We start from the raw sequence: 17,554 nt of genomic DNA, 5'->3' as shown, positions 1-17,554 counted from the left end.
ATTAAAGTTGTATTCATATATAAATAATTTATATAATGATTAAATATATACAGTGATGGAGGCTGAGAAGCCCTGCCATCTGCCTTCTGCACGCTAGAAAACCAGAAAGCTGGTAGGATAACTCATTCTTAGGCTGAAGGCCTGCAATATGGATGTGACTGATGTAAAAGCCAGAGTCTGAAGCTCAGAGAACCGAGAACTCTGGTGTCTGAGGCCAGAAAGAGACAGATGCTCCAGTTCAAAACGAGAGAAGGAATGTGCCCTTTCTTTGTCTTTGTTCTATTTGTCCCTCAAATGATTGAACAATTTCTTCTCACATTTTTGAGGGTGGATGCTCTTTACTAAGTCTACTATACCAAATGTTAATCTCCTCCAGCATGTCATTATAAAACCACTCAGAAATAATGTTTTACTGGCTATTTGGGCATCCTTTAACTCGCTCAAATTAACACATAAAATTAACCATCACAACAACCATGATTATTATGCAAAGAGCTTTAATGAAAACTGAAGAACAAGACAGATCATACGTATAATAAATGCAAAATGATGGAAACTCTAAGAAAGTATTAAAGGAAGAGCAACAAGTCAAAATATCATAACACAAAAAAGGATGCCTTTGATATGCCCATCAACAGAGCAGACAGTTCCAAGGAAAGAGTCAGACAGTGTGAAGAAATGTCAATAAAAACATCAAAACATTAAATTCAAAGAAAAAAAGAGTGAAAAAACAGAACAGAATATCTAAGGGCTGTGGGAAAATTACAAAATACTGTAACATACAAAAAAGAAGAACCTAAGAACGACAAAAAAAGGAACAGAAAAACTATTCAAAGTAAAAATGACTGAGAATTTTTCCATATTAATGATAGAAACCAAACCACAGATCCAAGAGGCTCAGAAAACACTGAGTAAAATACAGAACAAAAAATCAACACCTAGGCATATAATCTTCAAATTGCAGATAATAAAACACAAAGAATGAATCTTGAAACAGACCAGTGGGAAAAAGTACCCTACCTACAGAGAGGCAAGGGTTAGAATAACATCAAATGTCTCTTCTGAAACGATGCAAGCAAGAAGAAGTGGAGTGACATCTTTAGCATTAAAAAAAGAAACACTAATTTGGAATGTTGTACTTAGTAAAATTATTCTTCAAAAGATAGTGACATCAGCAGGATGTGGAATAAGTGGTTCCATGGCCCACTCTCCAGCAGAAACAGTTAGTTACTACCATCTACAAATGAAAATAACTTCATGAGTTCTCAACAGCACAGGTAAGATGTTACAGCAACCCAGATGTTCACATGACAGAGATAAGCCACATTGCAAAGGGTAAGAAGAACGGTTTCACTTTCTCACATTACCCCTCCACCAGTGTGGCACAGCTCAGTGCTGAGAGCGACCCTTTGGGCATGAAATTCTCTGGGAGACAAGAGAGAGTAAAGTGAACATCTGATTTCCACAGCCTTTAAAGAAGCTAGAGAGCTGAGAGGCCCACTTCTACTGAGTCTCACCCCAAACTCTGAGGTTATTGGCATGACTAGATTGCCAGGGGCTGTTAAGAACAAAGAAAAGAGGCATGGCTCTAAAAAGTCAGCATACAGATCTCAACAGCTGACCCAGAGCCCATGGTAGTGGCCCCTCCCACAGTCCTTGAAGCAGGTCTGCAGACACTCCACTCATGGACAATGTCAGCTGACCCACCCAGAGTCTCTGCTGGGTTGACTGTTGAAGAGCTTTACTTGACATGTCTATTATGTACACATTGGAATAAGTGCTTTTCCAAAGCACAGGCAACAAGGCTATAAAGATAAGAAAGAATGGTGAAAACACGGCACTATTAGAGGAATAAAATAAAGATCTCATACCAAAAGTAAAGAAATGGAGCTCTAATAGTAGCCCAACAAATAATTCAAAATATTCATCTCAAATAAGTTCAAAGAGAACACCAGTAGAAATCTAAAAGTAATCAGGAAAATAAAATTTTAATAAAATGAGAAGTTCAACAAAGAGGTTGTAACCATAATAAAGAACCAAACAAATTCTGGGGCTGAAAAATACAATGGATGAAACCAAAAGTTTCAGTAAAGAGCTTTAACAATAAACTTGATCCAGCAGAAGAAAGATTCAGCAACCTTTAAGATGGGTCATTTGAAGTTATTCAGTCAGAAGAACAATTAAAAAAGAAAACGTAAAGAAAGCCTATATGATATGGGACATCATCAAAAGAATCAGCATATACATTATGGGAGTCTCAGTAGGAAGAAAAAGATAAAATTTATTTCAAAAATAATAACTTTTTTCAAAATTGGATAGAAATGGAAATGAAATTTATGAAGACCCAATGAACCCACATGTGTTAAAGCTAGAGAAGGCTACATAAAAACATTTATAATTAAGTGGTCAAAATTTAAAAATGGAGAGAGAATTTTGAAATTAGTGACAGAAAAGTGACTTAACCCACACAAAGAAACATCAATAAGACTATAAGTAGATTTTTCAACAGAAACCTTGAGATCAGGAATAATTGATATAATATAATCAAAGCTGAAAATATGACTGAAAGTATGTCATACCCAGATAAAATGTCTGAACAAACATCTTTCCAAAGATATACAGAGGGGAGACAGACACATGAAAAGATGTTCAACATCACTAATTATTAGGGAAATGCAAATCAAAACCTCAATAAGATATCACCTCACACCCACCAGAATGGCTTTAATTAACAAGATAAGAAATAAAAAGTGTTGGAGAGGATGTGGAGAAAAGGGAACTCTCATATACTGCTGGTGAGAATGCAAACTGGTGCAACCACTATGGAAAACAGTATGGAGATTTCTCAAAAAATTGAAAATAGTACTAGCATATGACCCAACTATTCCACTTCTGAGCACTTATCCAAAGACACGAAAACATGAATGTTAAAAGTTATACACACCCCTGTGTTCATTCCAGGATTATTAAAAATAGCGAAGACTCGGAAATAACTTAAGTACCTACCAATGGATGAATGGATAAATAATGTCTGGTATATTTACACAATAAATAAATTTATCAATAAAAAAGATAAAGTCTTGCCATTTGTGACAACATGGATGAGGCTTGAGGTCCATGGATGGATGCTCCAGGGGTTTGGGATGTGTGCACGGGTCAGGACTGTGTTGATGGTGTGTGTTGGCCTGTGGTCCAAGGTGCTTATCAGTGGCAGAAGACCTGTGTTTTGCAAACAGCCACATAGCAGATTGGCCCTGCCTTCCAAAGCCTGAAATAACTGAGTGCTCCTGTTCCTGGGGCCAGCCCCATGCAGCTGCAACCCTGAGAGAGCTGACAACAGTCTTGCAGGCAAGAGGCCTACAGGAATTGTAAGCCCCTGAGCCTAGCAAACAGTCATACTGGGGGCCTACAACCTTAACAGAAAAACTGCAACAGAAATGTGATATTTGTCCTTGCGGCCAACTGTACTGGGGCTCCCCAAAATCAATAAAGTAACTGAAGGATCCATAGCAGCCACACGCAGCTGAGAATTACAAAAAAGCTATCCAGGGGGGCTGCCTAGATTCCATGGGCACCTTCAGCAAAAGCAATGCTGCCACAACACAAGGACACATGTAGCCCACAGAGGGGTTACTCCTGGAACATTTGGAGCTAGTGACAAGAAGGAAGCACACTGCTGGCCCTCAAAAGGCGTCTGTTACATAAGGCCACTTCTCCAAGACCAGGAGACATAGCTGACCCATATAATACATAGGTATAAACACTGAGAAAGAGGCAAAATGAGGAGGCAAAGGAATATGTTCCAAGTACGGGAACAGGACAAAACCTCAGAAAAAGAACTAAATGAAATAGAAATTTAAAAATCTCCTTGAAAAAGAGTTAACAAAAAGTCATAAGGATGCTTACTGATCTTGGGAGAAGAATGGATGAATACTGTGAGAACATCAGCAAAGAACTGGAAAATATATATTAAAAAAACAGAAATGAAGAATACAATACTAGACATGAAAAATTCACTAGATGGATTCAACAGCAAAGTAGATGATACAGAAGAACAGATCAGCGAGCTGGAAGAAAGACTAGAGGAAATCACTCAAGCTGAACACATAAAAGAAAAAAGAATGAACGAGAATGAGGACAATGTAAGGCAACTCTAGGGAAACATCAAGCAGACAGATATCTGTATTGTAGGTGTCCCAGAAGGAAAAGAGAGAGACAAAGGGACAGAGAATCTATTTGAAGAAATAATAGCTGAAAACTTTCCTAACCTAAGGAAGGAAGAAGACATCCATGTACAGAAAGCACAGAGAACACCAAACAAGATAAGCCCAAAAAGGCCCACATCAAGACACATTAATGTCCAAAATTAAAGATAAACAGAGAATCCTAAAACCACAAGAGAAAGGCAGCAAGTGACATCCAAAGGAAATCCCATAAGGCAATCATCTGACTTCTCAGCCAAAACCCAACAGGCTAGAAGAAAGTAGCATGACTTATTTAAAGAGATGAAAGGAAAAAACCTACAGCTAGGAATATTCTACTCAGCAAGGTTATCATTCAGAATGGAAGGAGAAATAAAGAATTTCCTAGACAAGCAAAAATTAAAGGAGATCATCACCAAGAAACAAGTTCTACAGGAAATGCTGAAGGGACTTATTTAAGTGGGAAACAGAAGACCACAAATGGGAATAAGAAAATTATCAACAAAAAGGCAATAAAATCACTAGTAAAGGCAACAATACAGTAAAGGTAGCAGATCAACGACCCATGAAAAGAATATGAAACAAAAAACAAAAGTACTAAAATTATCTATTTCAATGATAAGAGAATAGAGGATACTCACACACACAAAAAGAGGTTAGGTATGATATCAAAAACATAAAATATGTGAGGAGCGGAGGAAAAGAGTAGAGCTTTTAGAAATAAGTCAAACAAAAGAGACCACAACTCAATATAGATTGATACAGATGTAGATTATTATACATGAACTTCATGATAATCACAAACCAGAAACCTATAATAAATACACAAATAATAAAGAGAAAGGAATCCAAAAATAATACTAAGGAAAGCCATCAAACCACAAGGGAAGAGAGCAAGAGAAGAAGAAAAGAATAGAGAAGAATTACTGAAAGGCTCAGAAAAAAGGTGAGAAAATGGCAATAAGTACATAGTTCTCAATAGCTACAATGGCAATGGACTAAATCCTCCAATCAAGAGGCACAGGGTGGCCGATTGCATAAAACATCAAGATGCATCCATAAGCTGCATGCAAGAGACACACTTCAGACCTAAAGACACTCACAAATTGAAAGTGAAAGGATGGAAAAAGATATTCCATGCAAATGGCTGTGAAAAGAAAGCTGGGGGAGCAATACTTAGACAAAATAGACTTTAAAATAGAAGCTTTCATAAGAGACAAAGAAGGGCACTACATCATGATAAAAGGAACAATCCAACAAAAGGACATAACACTTGTAAATATCTATGCACCCAACATAGGAGCACCTAAATATATAAAGCAATTATTAACAGACATAAAGGAGAAATAGACAGTAACACAATAATAGTAGAGCACTTTAACACTCCATGTAAATCAATGGATAGATCATCCAAACAGAAGATCAACAAGAAACCATTGGCCTTAAACGACACATTCAGCCAGATGAACTTAGCAGAGACTTACAGAACATTCCATCCAAAAACCTCAGAATACACATTCTTTTCAAAAGTACATGGAACATTATCCAGGATTGACCACACATTAGGCCACAAAACAAGCATCAATACATTTAAGAAGATTAAAATAATGCCAAACATCTTTCATGACTGCAAAGGTATGAAACTAGAAATCAACTACATGAAGAAAATCAGAAAAGCCACAAGTATGTGGACATTAAACAAAATGCTGCTGAACAACGATTGGGTCAATGAAGGCTTTAAAGCAGAAATAAAAAAAATACCTGGAGACAAATCAAAAATATGATATGCTAAAATCTATGGGATACAGCAAAACTGGTTCTAAGAGGGAATTTTACAGCAATTCAGGCTCACCTCAACAAACAAGAAAAATCCCGGGGGTTGGCCTGGTGGCACAGCGGTTAAGTTCGCACGTTCTGCTTCTCGGCAGCCTGGGGTTTGCCGGTTCGGATCCCGGGTATGGACATGGCACTGCTTGGCACGCCATGCTGTGGTAGGCATCCCACGTATAAAGTAGATGAAGATGGGCACGATGTTAGCTCAGGGCCAGGCTTCCTCAGCAAAAAAGAGGAGGACTGGCAGTAGTTAGCTCAGGGCTAATCTTCCTCAAAAGAAAATAAGAAAAAAAAAGAGAAAAATCCCAAATAAACAATCTACCAGTGCACCTAAAGGAACTGGAAAAAGGAGGTAAACAAAGACCAAGATCAGCAGAATGATGGAAATAATAAAAGTCACAGCAGAAATAAACGAAATAGAGACTAAAAAAAAAAAAAAAAAATAGAAAAAATCAATGAAACCAAGAGCTTGTTCTTTAAAAAGATCAATGGAATTGACAAACCTTTAATTAGATTCATCAGAGAAAAAAAGAGAGAAGGCTCAAATAAATAAAATCAGAAGTTTAAGAGCAGAAATTACAACCAACATATCAGAAATACAAAAGATTATGGGAACACTGAAAAGCTATGCACAAAAAATGTGGATGATCTAGAAGAAATGGATAAACACTTACGCTCATACTATCTTTCAAAACTGAATCAAGAGGAAATAAAGAATTCAAATAGACCAATCACCAGTAAGGAGATCGAAACAGTCATCAAAAACCTCCCCAAAAATAAAAGTCCAGGACCAGATGGCTTCCCTGGTAAATTCTACCAAATATTCAAAGAAGAATTAATACCTATCCTTCTCAAGCTGTTCCAAAAAATCGAAGAGGAGGGGAAGCTTCCTAACTCACTCCATGAAGCCAACATTACCCTGATACCAAAACCAGATAAGGACAACACACACACACAAAATTACAGGGCAACATCACTGATGAACATTGATGCAAAAATCCTCAACAAAATACTAGCAAATTGAATACCACAATACATTAAAAAGGTCATCACCCTGATCAAGTGGGATTTATTCCAGACATACAGGGATGGTTTGGTCTTTGCAAATCAATCAACATGATACACCACATTAACAGAATGAATAAAAATCGCATGATCACATCAATAGATGCAGAGAAAGCAATTGACATGATACAGCATCCATTTATGATAAAAATTCTGAATAAAATGGGTATAGAAGGAAAATACCTCAACATAATGAAGGCCATAAATGACAAACCCACAGCTAATATCGTTCTCAATGGAGAAAAAGTGAAAACTATCCCTCTAAGTACAGGAACCAGACAAGGATGCCCACTTTCACCACTCTTAATTAACATAGTTTAGGAAGTCTTAGCCAGAGACACCAGGCAAGAAAAAGAAATAAAAGCGATCCAGATTGGAAAAGAAGAAGAGAAACCGTCAGTATTTGCAGATGACACTATTTTATATACATGAAAAACCCTAAATCCACTTAAGAACTTTTAGATGTAATAAATGAATACAAATTGCAGGATACAAAATCAACATACAAAATCTGTTGCACTCCTATGCACTAACAACGAAGTAGTAAAAAGAGAAATTAAGAATACAATCCCATTTACAATTGCAACAAAATGAGTAAAATATCTAGGAATCAGCTTAACCAAGGAGATGAAATATCTGTAGACTGAAAACTATAAAACATTGTTGAAAGAAATTGAAGAAGACACAAAGTAATGGAAAGATATTTCATGCTCTTGGATTGGAAGAATTAACATAGTTAAAATGTCCTACTTCCTAAAGCAATCTATAGATTCAATGCAATCTCTATCAAAGTTCCAACAACATTTTCCACAGAAATAGAAGAAAGAATCCGAAAATTTATATGGAACAACAAAAGATCTGGAATAGCCAAAGAAATCCCAAGGGAAAAGTTTACTTTCCTTATCACAAAGTAAACTTTATAGAATACAGGTAAACACTTTATTAATTATTATTATGCTTCCGTTTTATCTCTTCTTCCTTACCAGCCAGCAAGCATTTCAAACAAATTCCGTTTCACCATGGGGACTGAGTTTCTCCTCAAAGGCTTTGGCAATGGGCGGAAGCTAGGCTCTTGCGCTCCGTGTTAATTCTACTGATGTTCTTGATCACCTTTTTAGGAAATCTCATCATCATGTACACCACACTCAATAAGAACCTTCACACTCCCATGTACTTTTTCCCTCAGAATCTGTCTATCTTAGACGTGCTGCATTTCAGTCACTATCCCCACTGCCTGTGTCACCTCTCACACTAGCAACAGGACCATTTCAGTGGCAGTGTGTGAAACTTAGGTGTTCTTGTATTCTTGGTCATTTATTTTGCCTATGTGGATGTGATGTTCCTGACCATCATAGCCTGTGACCTCTATGTGGCCATCTGCTAGTCCCTCTGTGACCCAGTTATCGTTAACCACCATTTCTGTGTCCAGATGATCCTGGCCTCCACACTCAGTGGTCTTGTCTATGCAGATGTGCACAATGGCAACACATTCCAGCTGCCCTTCAGTCAGTCCAGCATGGTCCATCAGTTCTTGTGTGATGTCTTCTCTACGCAGAGCCTCTCCTGCTCTCACACCTCTAGCAACACGTTTTTCATGCTTGTCTGTGCCATGTTGGTTTGTGTTGGCTGCTTTATCTTCATTGTCATTTCAAGTATTCACACACTTTCTACTGTACCCAGGTTTCCAGCCAGAGAGCAGGGAAAGACCTTTTCTCCCCACATCCCTCACATACTCATGGTATCTGTCTCCCTTCCTTCCATATCCTGTGTGTATTCAAGTCCTTCAGTAACCTCTGAAATGACTCAGGATGATCCTTTCTATATTTTATATCATAACTCCTCCACTCTTGAATCCTATCATCTACAGTCTTAGAAACAAACAGAAAAGGAAGCTGCAAGAAAAGTAGCATTAAGAAAATTTTATTCAGGAAAATTTTAAACATACATTTCAGTGTTATCTCAATTTCACTGAATAAATTCCAAACTTCTATAAATACACTTCTTGTCTGAGTTTTACATATGAGACTTCCTACTCCAGGATCTCTCTAGTGAGCCATGCATAATCAATGTTGTAAAAGAATTATTTTGTGTTTTACATTACCTTTCCTATTTATCCTTTGCAAAATGTGCATGGAAGGAATTTTAGCAATTGCATATTTGAATGAATGTATATGATTCAAGATATTTGCTGGGAATCATTTTACTTTAAATATGTTTATTATTCATCAAACATTTAGCAATGTCAATATCAATAATTCTTCAAAGGAAATAATAAATCAAATATAGAGATAACTTACAAACCATATTCTCTGATCTTGTTCAGTGAAACATGAGAAAAACATTTAAATGATAAGGCACCTACTTATATCAATTGACCATTCTCAAATTAAATTCAAATATAATTCAAAAGAGAATACAATTTAAGATACATGTGGAATCGAACTAATACTACAATCCATCTGAACAGTGAAAAAATGTGTATTAAATGAGAACTAAGGAAACAATGGTTGCGGCCAACTTTTTTCATGATAGAAAAATTTCCAGCTACTTCTTTGGGCATAGTACTCTGAAATTCCTTGGCTGCATTTGTTTGTCATTTTTGAAAACTCATGAATGACCCATTTTGGGGGATAAAATTTGTGGCTGGATTACAGGTCAATCTTCTCATTGTTTTCTCTTCAGATGTGTTGCCTCTCATATGTTTTTCTGGGTAAAGGATCATGCCAGCCAATTATGAAAAGATGTAAACTAATTATCTGGCCTAGGTATTATTAACTCATATCAACTCTTAATTTTTTTAATTTTTATTTATCTCTATATGGTAAACACAATTTCATGCTTGTAGCCTAAAATCTGTGTTAACATGTCATCATCTTCAATAGCCAGGTTAGTTCTCTCTAAACTCACTGGTTTCCAAACTTTCATATACTTTAGTCTTCTTTATAACACCTTTGACACACGCTCAATATCAAATTATCTGAGAATTTTCATATTACAAGCAAAATGAGAAAAAATGTTCATATGAATTCAAAAGGAATATAACAAATGTCACTACAGTAAACAATTTTATTCTACAACACTTAATAGTTAAAAATGTGGAGAAAAGATAAATGCATTTACTACTTAGGGAAATATAAGAAAAACCTGATTATATGGACTCAATAAATAAATATGTTTTTAAAGTTTGCCAGATAAGAGTACCCTTAATTATGGAAAAAGATGATTAGTTAATGGGGAAATTCAGGGATTTATGAATAGTAAAAAATAATTTTTCATGGTGGTCATGCTAGTTTACTAATTTTTGGATAAAGTCGATGGAGTCCAGCAGTTCATTCAGTGTTTTAAAACAAAGTCTATTGTTTCCTAATTAGGAAAGAGACTTCAGTTAGGTCTTGTAAATGTTTAGTCCTGGACACATCCAAAGTTCATTGCTCTTTATTTGCTTTGTTGGGTAAAACATGTTATAATGGAATATAGTGGTTAGTTTTAGTGTCTTCTAGGAAAGTGTTACATTGCGTAAATTTTTTCCCTTTGCTACCCTCTTTTGGTATTCCCTTTTCTGGAATTATTAGGATGACCACCCTCTGGATAGGCAAATAATTAGGCAGGTCCATGCCACCATCTTGGTTTCAGGTATATTTCTTATGGAATCCCATTCCACTCTATTTAAATAATTCAGTCATCTTTTGATATCTGATTCATGAAATGACCAAATGAAGGCTGTGATAAAACCTTGTTTATACTACATCTGACAACAGTAAGGAGTAAGACCAAGTACCATAACTAATTCTCACAGAGTACCTCCCATCCAGCCTCTGTTTCCTCAAGCCCACATCATGTAAAACGACTGAAGGGCTGGTTTGACCCACTTTGGACAACCAACAGACATACCCTTTAGTTTTTACAAGGAGATCTTTGGTAACAGAAGGTGTCAGCCAGTACACATGTGCCACTTTATTTGGTCAGGAGATAACTTGTAGTAACTCTACTGTCCAGCCACTTTGGAGAGCATTGTTAAAGAATATTTTGAGCTTATACAAAGAAACAAAGACTACTCTGCTTTGTTTTAACTCTCACTGTAAGATAAGTTTAAAATTCAATATTTATATGAATTTCACACCATAGAAATGAATTATTTTCATTAAAATATAGATATTCTTACTTAACACTCAGTGATTAAAATTTGAGAGTTTTACAAATATATAAACATATATAAATGTTTAACTAATTTAACTTAACTCATATGGACAGCTCCAATTAATGAATAGAAACAGAGATTTAGAAAGATTTTTTTAAAAAATTGCCCAAATCCATTATACTGCTATCAAATACGGTGTGTAGGCAAAATATCCCCATGGAACTATGCACATTTTTAGATTTTTAGAAGAAATGATACTAAGGGAACCTTTTCAATTTCTCCCATTATTGAACATGACAGATATAAATATCTCTAGTCTAAAGAAGGAATGATTGAGGTCATCTCTGATTCATCAAGTTCAGGGCAGAAACAACTAATCTGGACTCTTTAGAATACAGAATGTGGTCTCTAGATGCACATAGATGTCATCAATGAACCCTCTAAATCAGGAAGGTTAATTTTGCTCCTCAGTTTCATAAGTTCCTTAACATAAGAATCATCTACCTACACACACAGGTAAAAATATTTCCATCTGTTCAACCTCTGTGCCCACTCTTGAATTATACTTGGTTCCTATTCACCTGTGTTCTGGAAATCATTACCTGCCTGGAATTACCCTTGGGGTACCTGCTGTAACTGGATGGTAAGGACTGTGTTCCCTGAGGTTTTCTTGGTGATGACATGGGCATGCCCGTAATTTTATTGGGCAGAACATGATTGACATTTTTAACAACATAAGAAGGGTACTTTTTTCATCTGAAGATGTTCTCAAAACCTGTATGCATAGAAATTTTGTTTAAGCCATCTTTCTGAGCTTCATTTGGAGAAACTAGCAAGAGAAACTATTCTTCTCTCCAGGTTAAGAATATGCAATACTCAGGAGTGAGTACTCTGTAGTTTGAATGTCAATGCAATGGTCCAACTTATTTTATTCTGGGAAACAATCAATCATTTTATTAAAGGAATAAGCCAGACCAGTAGATGAATAGTCAATTATTTGAGGTAAAGCACAAGCATAGAGAATTCTTAGTAAATGTTTAAAGTTGTTGCTATAGTTTTTCATGCCACAACAGTAATATCAGGGAGAGTGGTGAACTTGTGTGCAACATATAAAAATAACACACATTAATTAATTAATTGTTTATTTATGCTGTATCTTATGATTCAAACTATTTTACTTACCATAACCTTGCTAAAGGAGCAAAATGTGTGAACAGAAGTTCCAGAGGAGACAAAGGGGAATATCAATATTAAGGAAACAAACATAACATAAAAGAGCAGACAGGAAACAGCAGACAGACAAAAAATAGATATACAGATATATAAATAGAGAAATATATATACAGATGATGTTATATATTAACATATCAACAATTGCATAAAATCAAAATATTTTAATATGGCATAAAATTATAACTGAAATATAATGAACCAATCTCAACTTTCTTGATCACCATCCTTTTCTTTCTTTTTCAATCATTTTAACATTTTTATACTAAAACTGCATTACATATGTGTGTGCACTCATGTATGTAAGTTTTGTAAGTGTTAAAATATGTGTGCGACTTTCGGAAGCACATTTTGAATTATGGAATGTAATAAAGTTTACTTGTCAAAGGCTTATGAATAACATTAGTTAATATTTAAAATATCAGAGAGCTAGTCATTTACAAATAAGTAGAATAGAGGCTTTTAGTGGTCAATAAGGCATGTCCAAATACATTTATTTATTAACTGTTATGCATGTAGAAACATAAGTGCTAAAATTTAAAAAAAGATTAATATAAAATGCAAAATTCAGATAGCTTTTATCAAAGTCTGAAGGTGATAAACACTTACTGGATTCCTGTAATTAAATGAAATATGTTGAATTTTAAAGAAAACATAAAAATAGAACATAAATTTGGGGAAATCAAGAAGGTTTCACAGCAAAAATTTTATTCGAGCTGGATTTAAAGACCTGATAGATCACAAAGGAAAAGATGATACTATGAGCAAAAGAGGAAAAGTGGCACTGTCAGGGAAAGACTAAAAATTCAAGCTTATTCTGAGAATGAGGTGTTTACGCAGATGACAGCACAGGGTTTGTTTAGGAGAAGAATGGAAAATGGAGAGAGAAAAATAGATTTCACATAGGTTGTGCAAAATAAATTGAAGTTTGCACTTTCAATGTGAAATGTAACATATAAATCCCTGGGGCTGGCTGTTGACAAATACAACCTTGGAGAAAAGATACAACTTGAGAGATTCTCTAGAAAAGCTGATGAGAAAAGCAGCCTCCAGAGGAAAATTATGATTAATATGAGAAGATGCTGAAGAGGAAATAAACAGTTCACTCGTGGAATTTAGTTGGTAAGAACTGTTTCAGAAGTACAATCGCTATTGCCAAAAATTTGTCGTTAGAATATATAGATAAAACCTTTTAAAATTATCATAGTGAAAAATAGGAAAAAGGAAAAAATAATGAAAGATATCAGTAAGACTAAGACAAATTATTTTACAGATAGAGGAATTTTAAACATCGTACAGGTGAAAATACTATCACTTTATGGAAAACAGTAGAACATTAGAAAAACAATGAAATGAAATGGAGCAGTGGAGAGATGTCTGAGGATCTGGTAATATTCTGATGAAACAGTGAAAGCAAGCACAAAGTGGAGATGAAAAATGGTCAGTAATTGACAAGGTTGGATCCATAAAAAATATGAGTGTTGAGGACTTGATTTCCTTAGACTGAGCCAAAACTAGAAACATATATCTTTGAAATTTCAGTTTCCTTACTTTTTTTCTTTTTGCTGAAGTAGATTAGCCCTGAGCTAACATCTGTGCCAAGCTTCCTCTATTTTGTATGTGGGTCGCCACCACAGAATGGCTGACAAGTGGTGTAGGTCTATGCCCAGGATCTGAACCCACAATCCTGGGACACCGAATCAGAGTGCCCAAACTTAACCAGTACACCATGGGCCAGCCCCAAAGCTCCCTTACTTTTTGAGATGGCTTCTTCATTAGTAAATTGTTCCTCTTTGTGGATACATTTAAATATTACAATGGTATGAATATTTCCATATGTAAAATATAAAATGAACTATAGTCTGGATTACTAGCATTGTGTATGATGGTACAATAATGGCAACAACTGAGGTAGTCAAGAAAAGGGGGAGGGTAACTTAAAAATGGGATTTAAAGAAAAGATGTAAGAAGATAATTTGTTAGGAAGGAGTAGCGGTGAGCAGGACAAGGGTCATGCTTTGCATGTGAAACTTTCAGATTATTATCATGTGGGACATAAATTTCTGTGTAGGATCCATGTCAAAATTAATAGTAAATGTAGATAGCAAAGTAATCACAAGAGAAATTAAATACAAAAAGTAGGAAGCACTACTCAGAAGATGAAGATGGGAAACGGTCCCCACTCATTTTATTACAATCATATAATATTCAACTTTATTATCTCTAGATTATTCAAGAATGTACAGAAAATGTTCATAAAAATTATCATAGCAAAAATTCAGTGTCTCTGTCCTCATGTGACCACACAGATATCTTCTCCACCAACGCTCACTCCACCTAGAGCAGAGACTCTTGAGCTAGCTGTAGTGAAGGCCCATTTTAATTTTCTCCAAATTTTGCACATTATTTTCAACAATTAAAATAAATAGATGTCTATAAAAATGACATTTTAAAATGACATGCAAAATATAAGCCTACTGACCCCACAGTGAATTCATCACAATGACAAGTGTTATAAAGATATGCGAACTCTTAGTCTCAGATTCTGCCCTGATCTTGGGAGGAGTAATGCCAAACAGGGCAGGGATCTTGATGAGACACAGGCCACACTTGAAGGGCACTGAGATAAAGCCCTGCTGTGTGTCAACATCCTGAGTGAATGCATTATTCAGCTCCTAATAAAGCCTTTCTTTCTCAGACACTATTTCTCTTACACAGATTTTCTTGCATTAAATAATTCAATTTTTGTTAAAATGTAAACCTCATGGATTGGCTATTTTGGAAGAAACAGAGGAAGAGTTCTGCATGTCACACCCAGAGGAATAGGTTGGAAGATCTCATCCTTAGCACCTTGATACTATATCAACTGAAGAGTGGCTGAGAAAAATCAAAAGACCAGGAGTGGACCATTCCCACAAACAAAAACCACCCATAGAAAATAGAGGTAAACGCTTTATTCTAAAAAATTAATTATTTTCACTCTTCCTATTTTTATCCCTCTGCCTTTCCAATCAAGCATTTCCAGAAAATGGTCAATTCCACCATGGTGACTGAGTTTATCCTCACAGGCTTTGCTGATGGCTGGAAGCTGAGTTTACTGCAAGCTGTGGTATTCCTACTGATGTACCTGGCTACGAATTTAGGGAATCTTCTGATTATCACTGTCACCACCATCGACCAGAAACTGCACACACCTATGTACTTCTTCCTCAGGAATCTATCCATCTTGGACACGTGCTACATTTCTGTTACTGTCCCTAATGCCTGTGCCCAATCTCTTACTGGCAAGAGGACCATTTCTGTGGCTGCATGTGCAACTCAGATCTTCTTGGTCATTTACTGTGCATATGTGGAGGTGATGTTTCTCACTATAATGGCCCAAGATCGCTATGTGGCAATCTGCCAGCCTCTCCGCTACCCAATTATCATGAACCACCAATTCTGTGTCCAAATGACACTGGCTTCTCTACTCAGTGGTCTTGTCTATGCAGGTGTGCACACTGGCAACACATTCCAGCTGCCTTTCTGTAAGTCCAATGTGATCCACCAGTTCTTCTGTGACATCCCCTCACTGCTGAGGCTCTCCTGCTCTGCCACCTTTAGAAATGAACTCTTAATTTTTGTTTCTTCCATAGGGATATGTGGTAGTTGCTTTATCTTCATTGCTATATCATATACACGCATATTTTCTATGGTGCTCAAGTTTCCAACAAGAGAGCAAGGGAAGGCCTTTTCCACCTGCATCCCTCATATCCTTGTGGTGTCTGTCTTCCTCAGTTGTGGTTTCTATGAGTACCTAAGGCCTTCAGTAAACTCTGAAACAACTCAGGACATGATTTTTTCTGTATTTTATACCATAGTTCCTCCATTCTTGAATCCTATCATCTACAGTCTTAGAAATAAACAGGTAAAGAAATCTGTAAGAAAAGTCATATTAGGAAAGTGTTATTCAGGAAAATAATAAAGGTACATTTCAAGGTAATCTAAATTTCACTGAATAAATGGTAAACATATGAAACACACTTCAAGTCTAAGTTTCACATATTAGACTGACAACTCCACTGTCATCCTATCAAGACCTAAGTAATCAATGCTGTAAAATATTTTGTTTTACATTACCCTTTCAATTTACTGCTCATACGATATGCATTGAAGATATTTTAGCAGTAGCATATTTACCAAGTGGATATTATTCAAAGTATTTGTTGAAAATAATTTTACATTATACATGCTTATGATTCATCAACTATTTAGCAATATAAATATCAAAAATGCCTCAAATGAACCATAAAAATATAATATATGAATACCATGTTGGCCACACTGCCTGACCTTATTCAGCAAAATGTGACATAAATATTCAAGTGATATGGTCCCCAGTTAATTTAATTTTTTGAAAATAAACATAAATAAATTCAAAAGAAATTATAATCTAAGATATATTTGGAGTCAAACTAATACTGTGGTCCATCTGGTAAGTGAAAAAGAAAATAATATGCAGTGAACGAGAACTGAGGAAACAATGGCTGCAGCCAACTTTTTTATGATGGAGAAATTCCTTGCCCTTTGCTGAGGGAGGGTACTCTGTACCTTTATTGTCTGAATTACTTTGGTTTTTATTTGAGAAACCCCATGAATGACCCATTTTCAGGGGATAAAATGTTGTGACTGGATACAGGTCAAATTTTTAGTTGTTTTTCTTTCAGATGACTTCCCTCTCACATATTTTTCTGAGTAACGAGTCATTTCTGACAATTATGAGAAAAGATACCCTAATTGTCTAGCCTAAGTATTAATTCATGTCAACTCTAAAATTTATCTCAGCTGAATTACTTCCTTAAGGAAACCTCTCTGTGTACTTATAGACTAAGATCTTGTGTCAATATTTCATTATCTCAAATGTACAATTTAGTTCTCTCTGAAATTTAAGATTTCCAAATCATCACATACTTTGCTCATTATTCATAACACCTTTGACACATGCTAAATATAAAGTTATCTAGGAATTGTGAAGTAACAAACAAAATAGAAAAAAGTTCAAATAAAATCATAAGGGATGCGACAAATGCTATTTCAGGAATTAATT

General features: G+C 35.6%; 1 protein-coding gene and 1 pseudogene across 1 annotated transcript; both read left to right on the top strand.

Moving 5' to 3' along the window:
* On the top strand, positions 8,120 to 9,036 carry OR14Z3P (olfactory receptor family 14 subfamily Z member 3, pseudogene; annotated as a pseudogene).
* On the top strand, positions 15,497 to 16,429 carry OR14C53 (olfactory receptor family 14 subfamily C member 53). The gene has a single exon (NM_001391236.1). It carries the CDS (start codon positions 15,497 to 15,499, stop codon positions 16,427 to 16,429), a length of 933 nt encoding a protein of 310 aa, NP_001378165.1.
* Positions 16,430 to 17,554: the final 1,125 nt, after the last annotated feature.

This window comes from Equus caballus, chromosome 15, assembly GCF_041296265.1.
Source record: "Equus caballus isolate H_3958 breed thoroughbred chromosome 15, TB-T2T, whole genome shotgun sequence".
Taxonomy (NCBI): Eukaryota; Metazoa; Chordata; class Mammalia; order Perissodactyla; family Equidae; genus Equus; species Equus caballus.
Note: the sequence above shows the minus strand (reverse complement) of the source record. Positions and strands in the feature narration are given on the sequence as shown.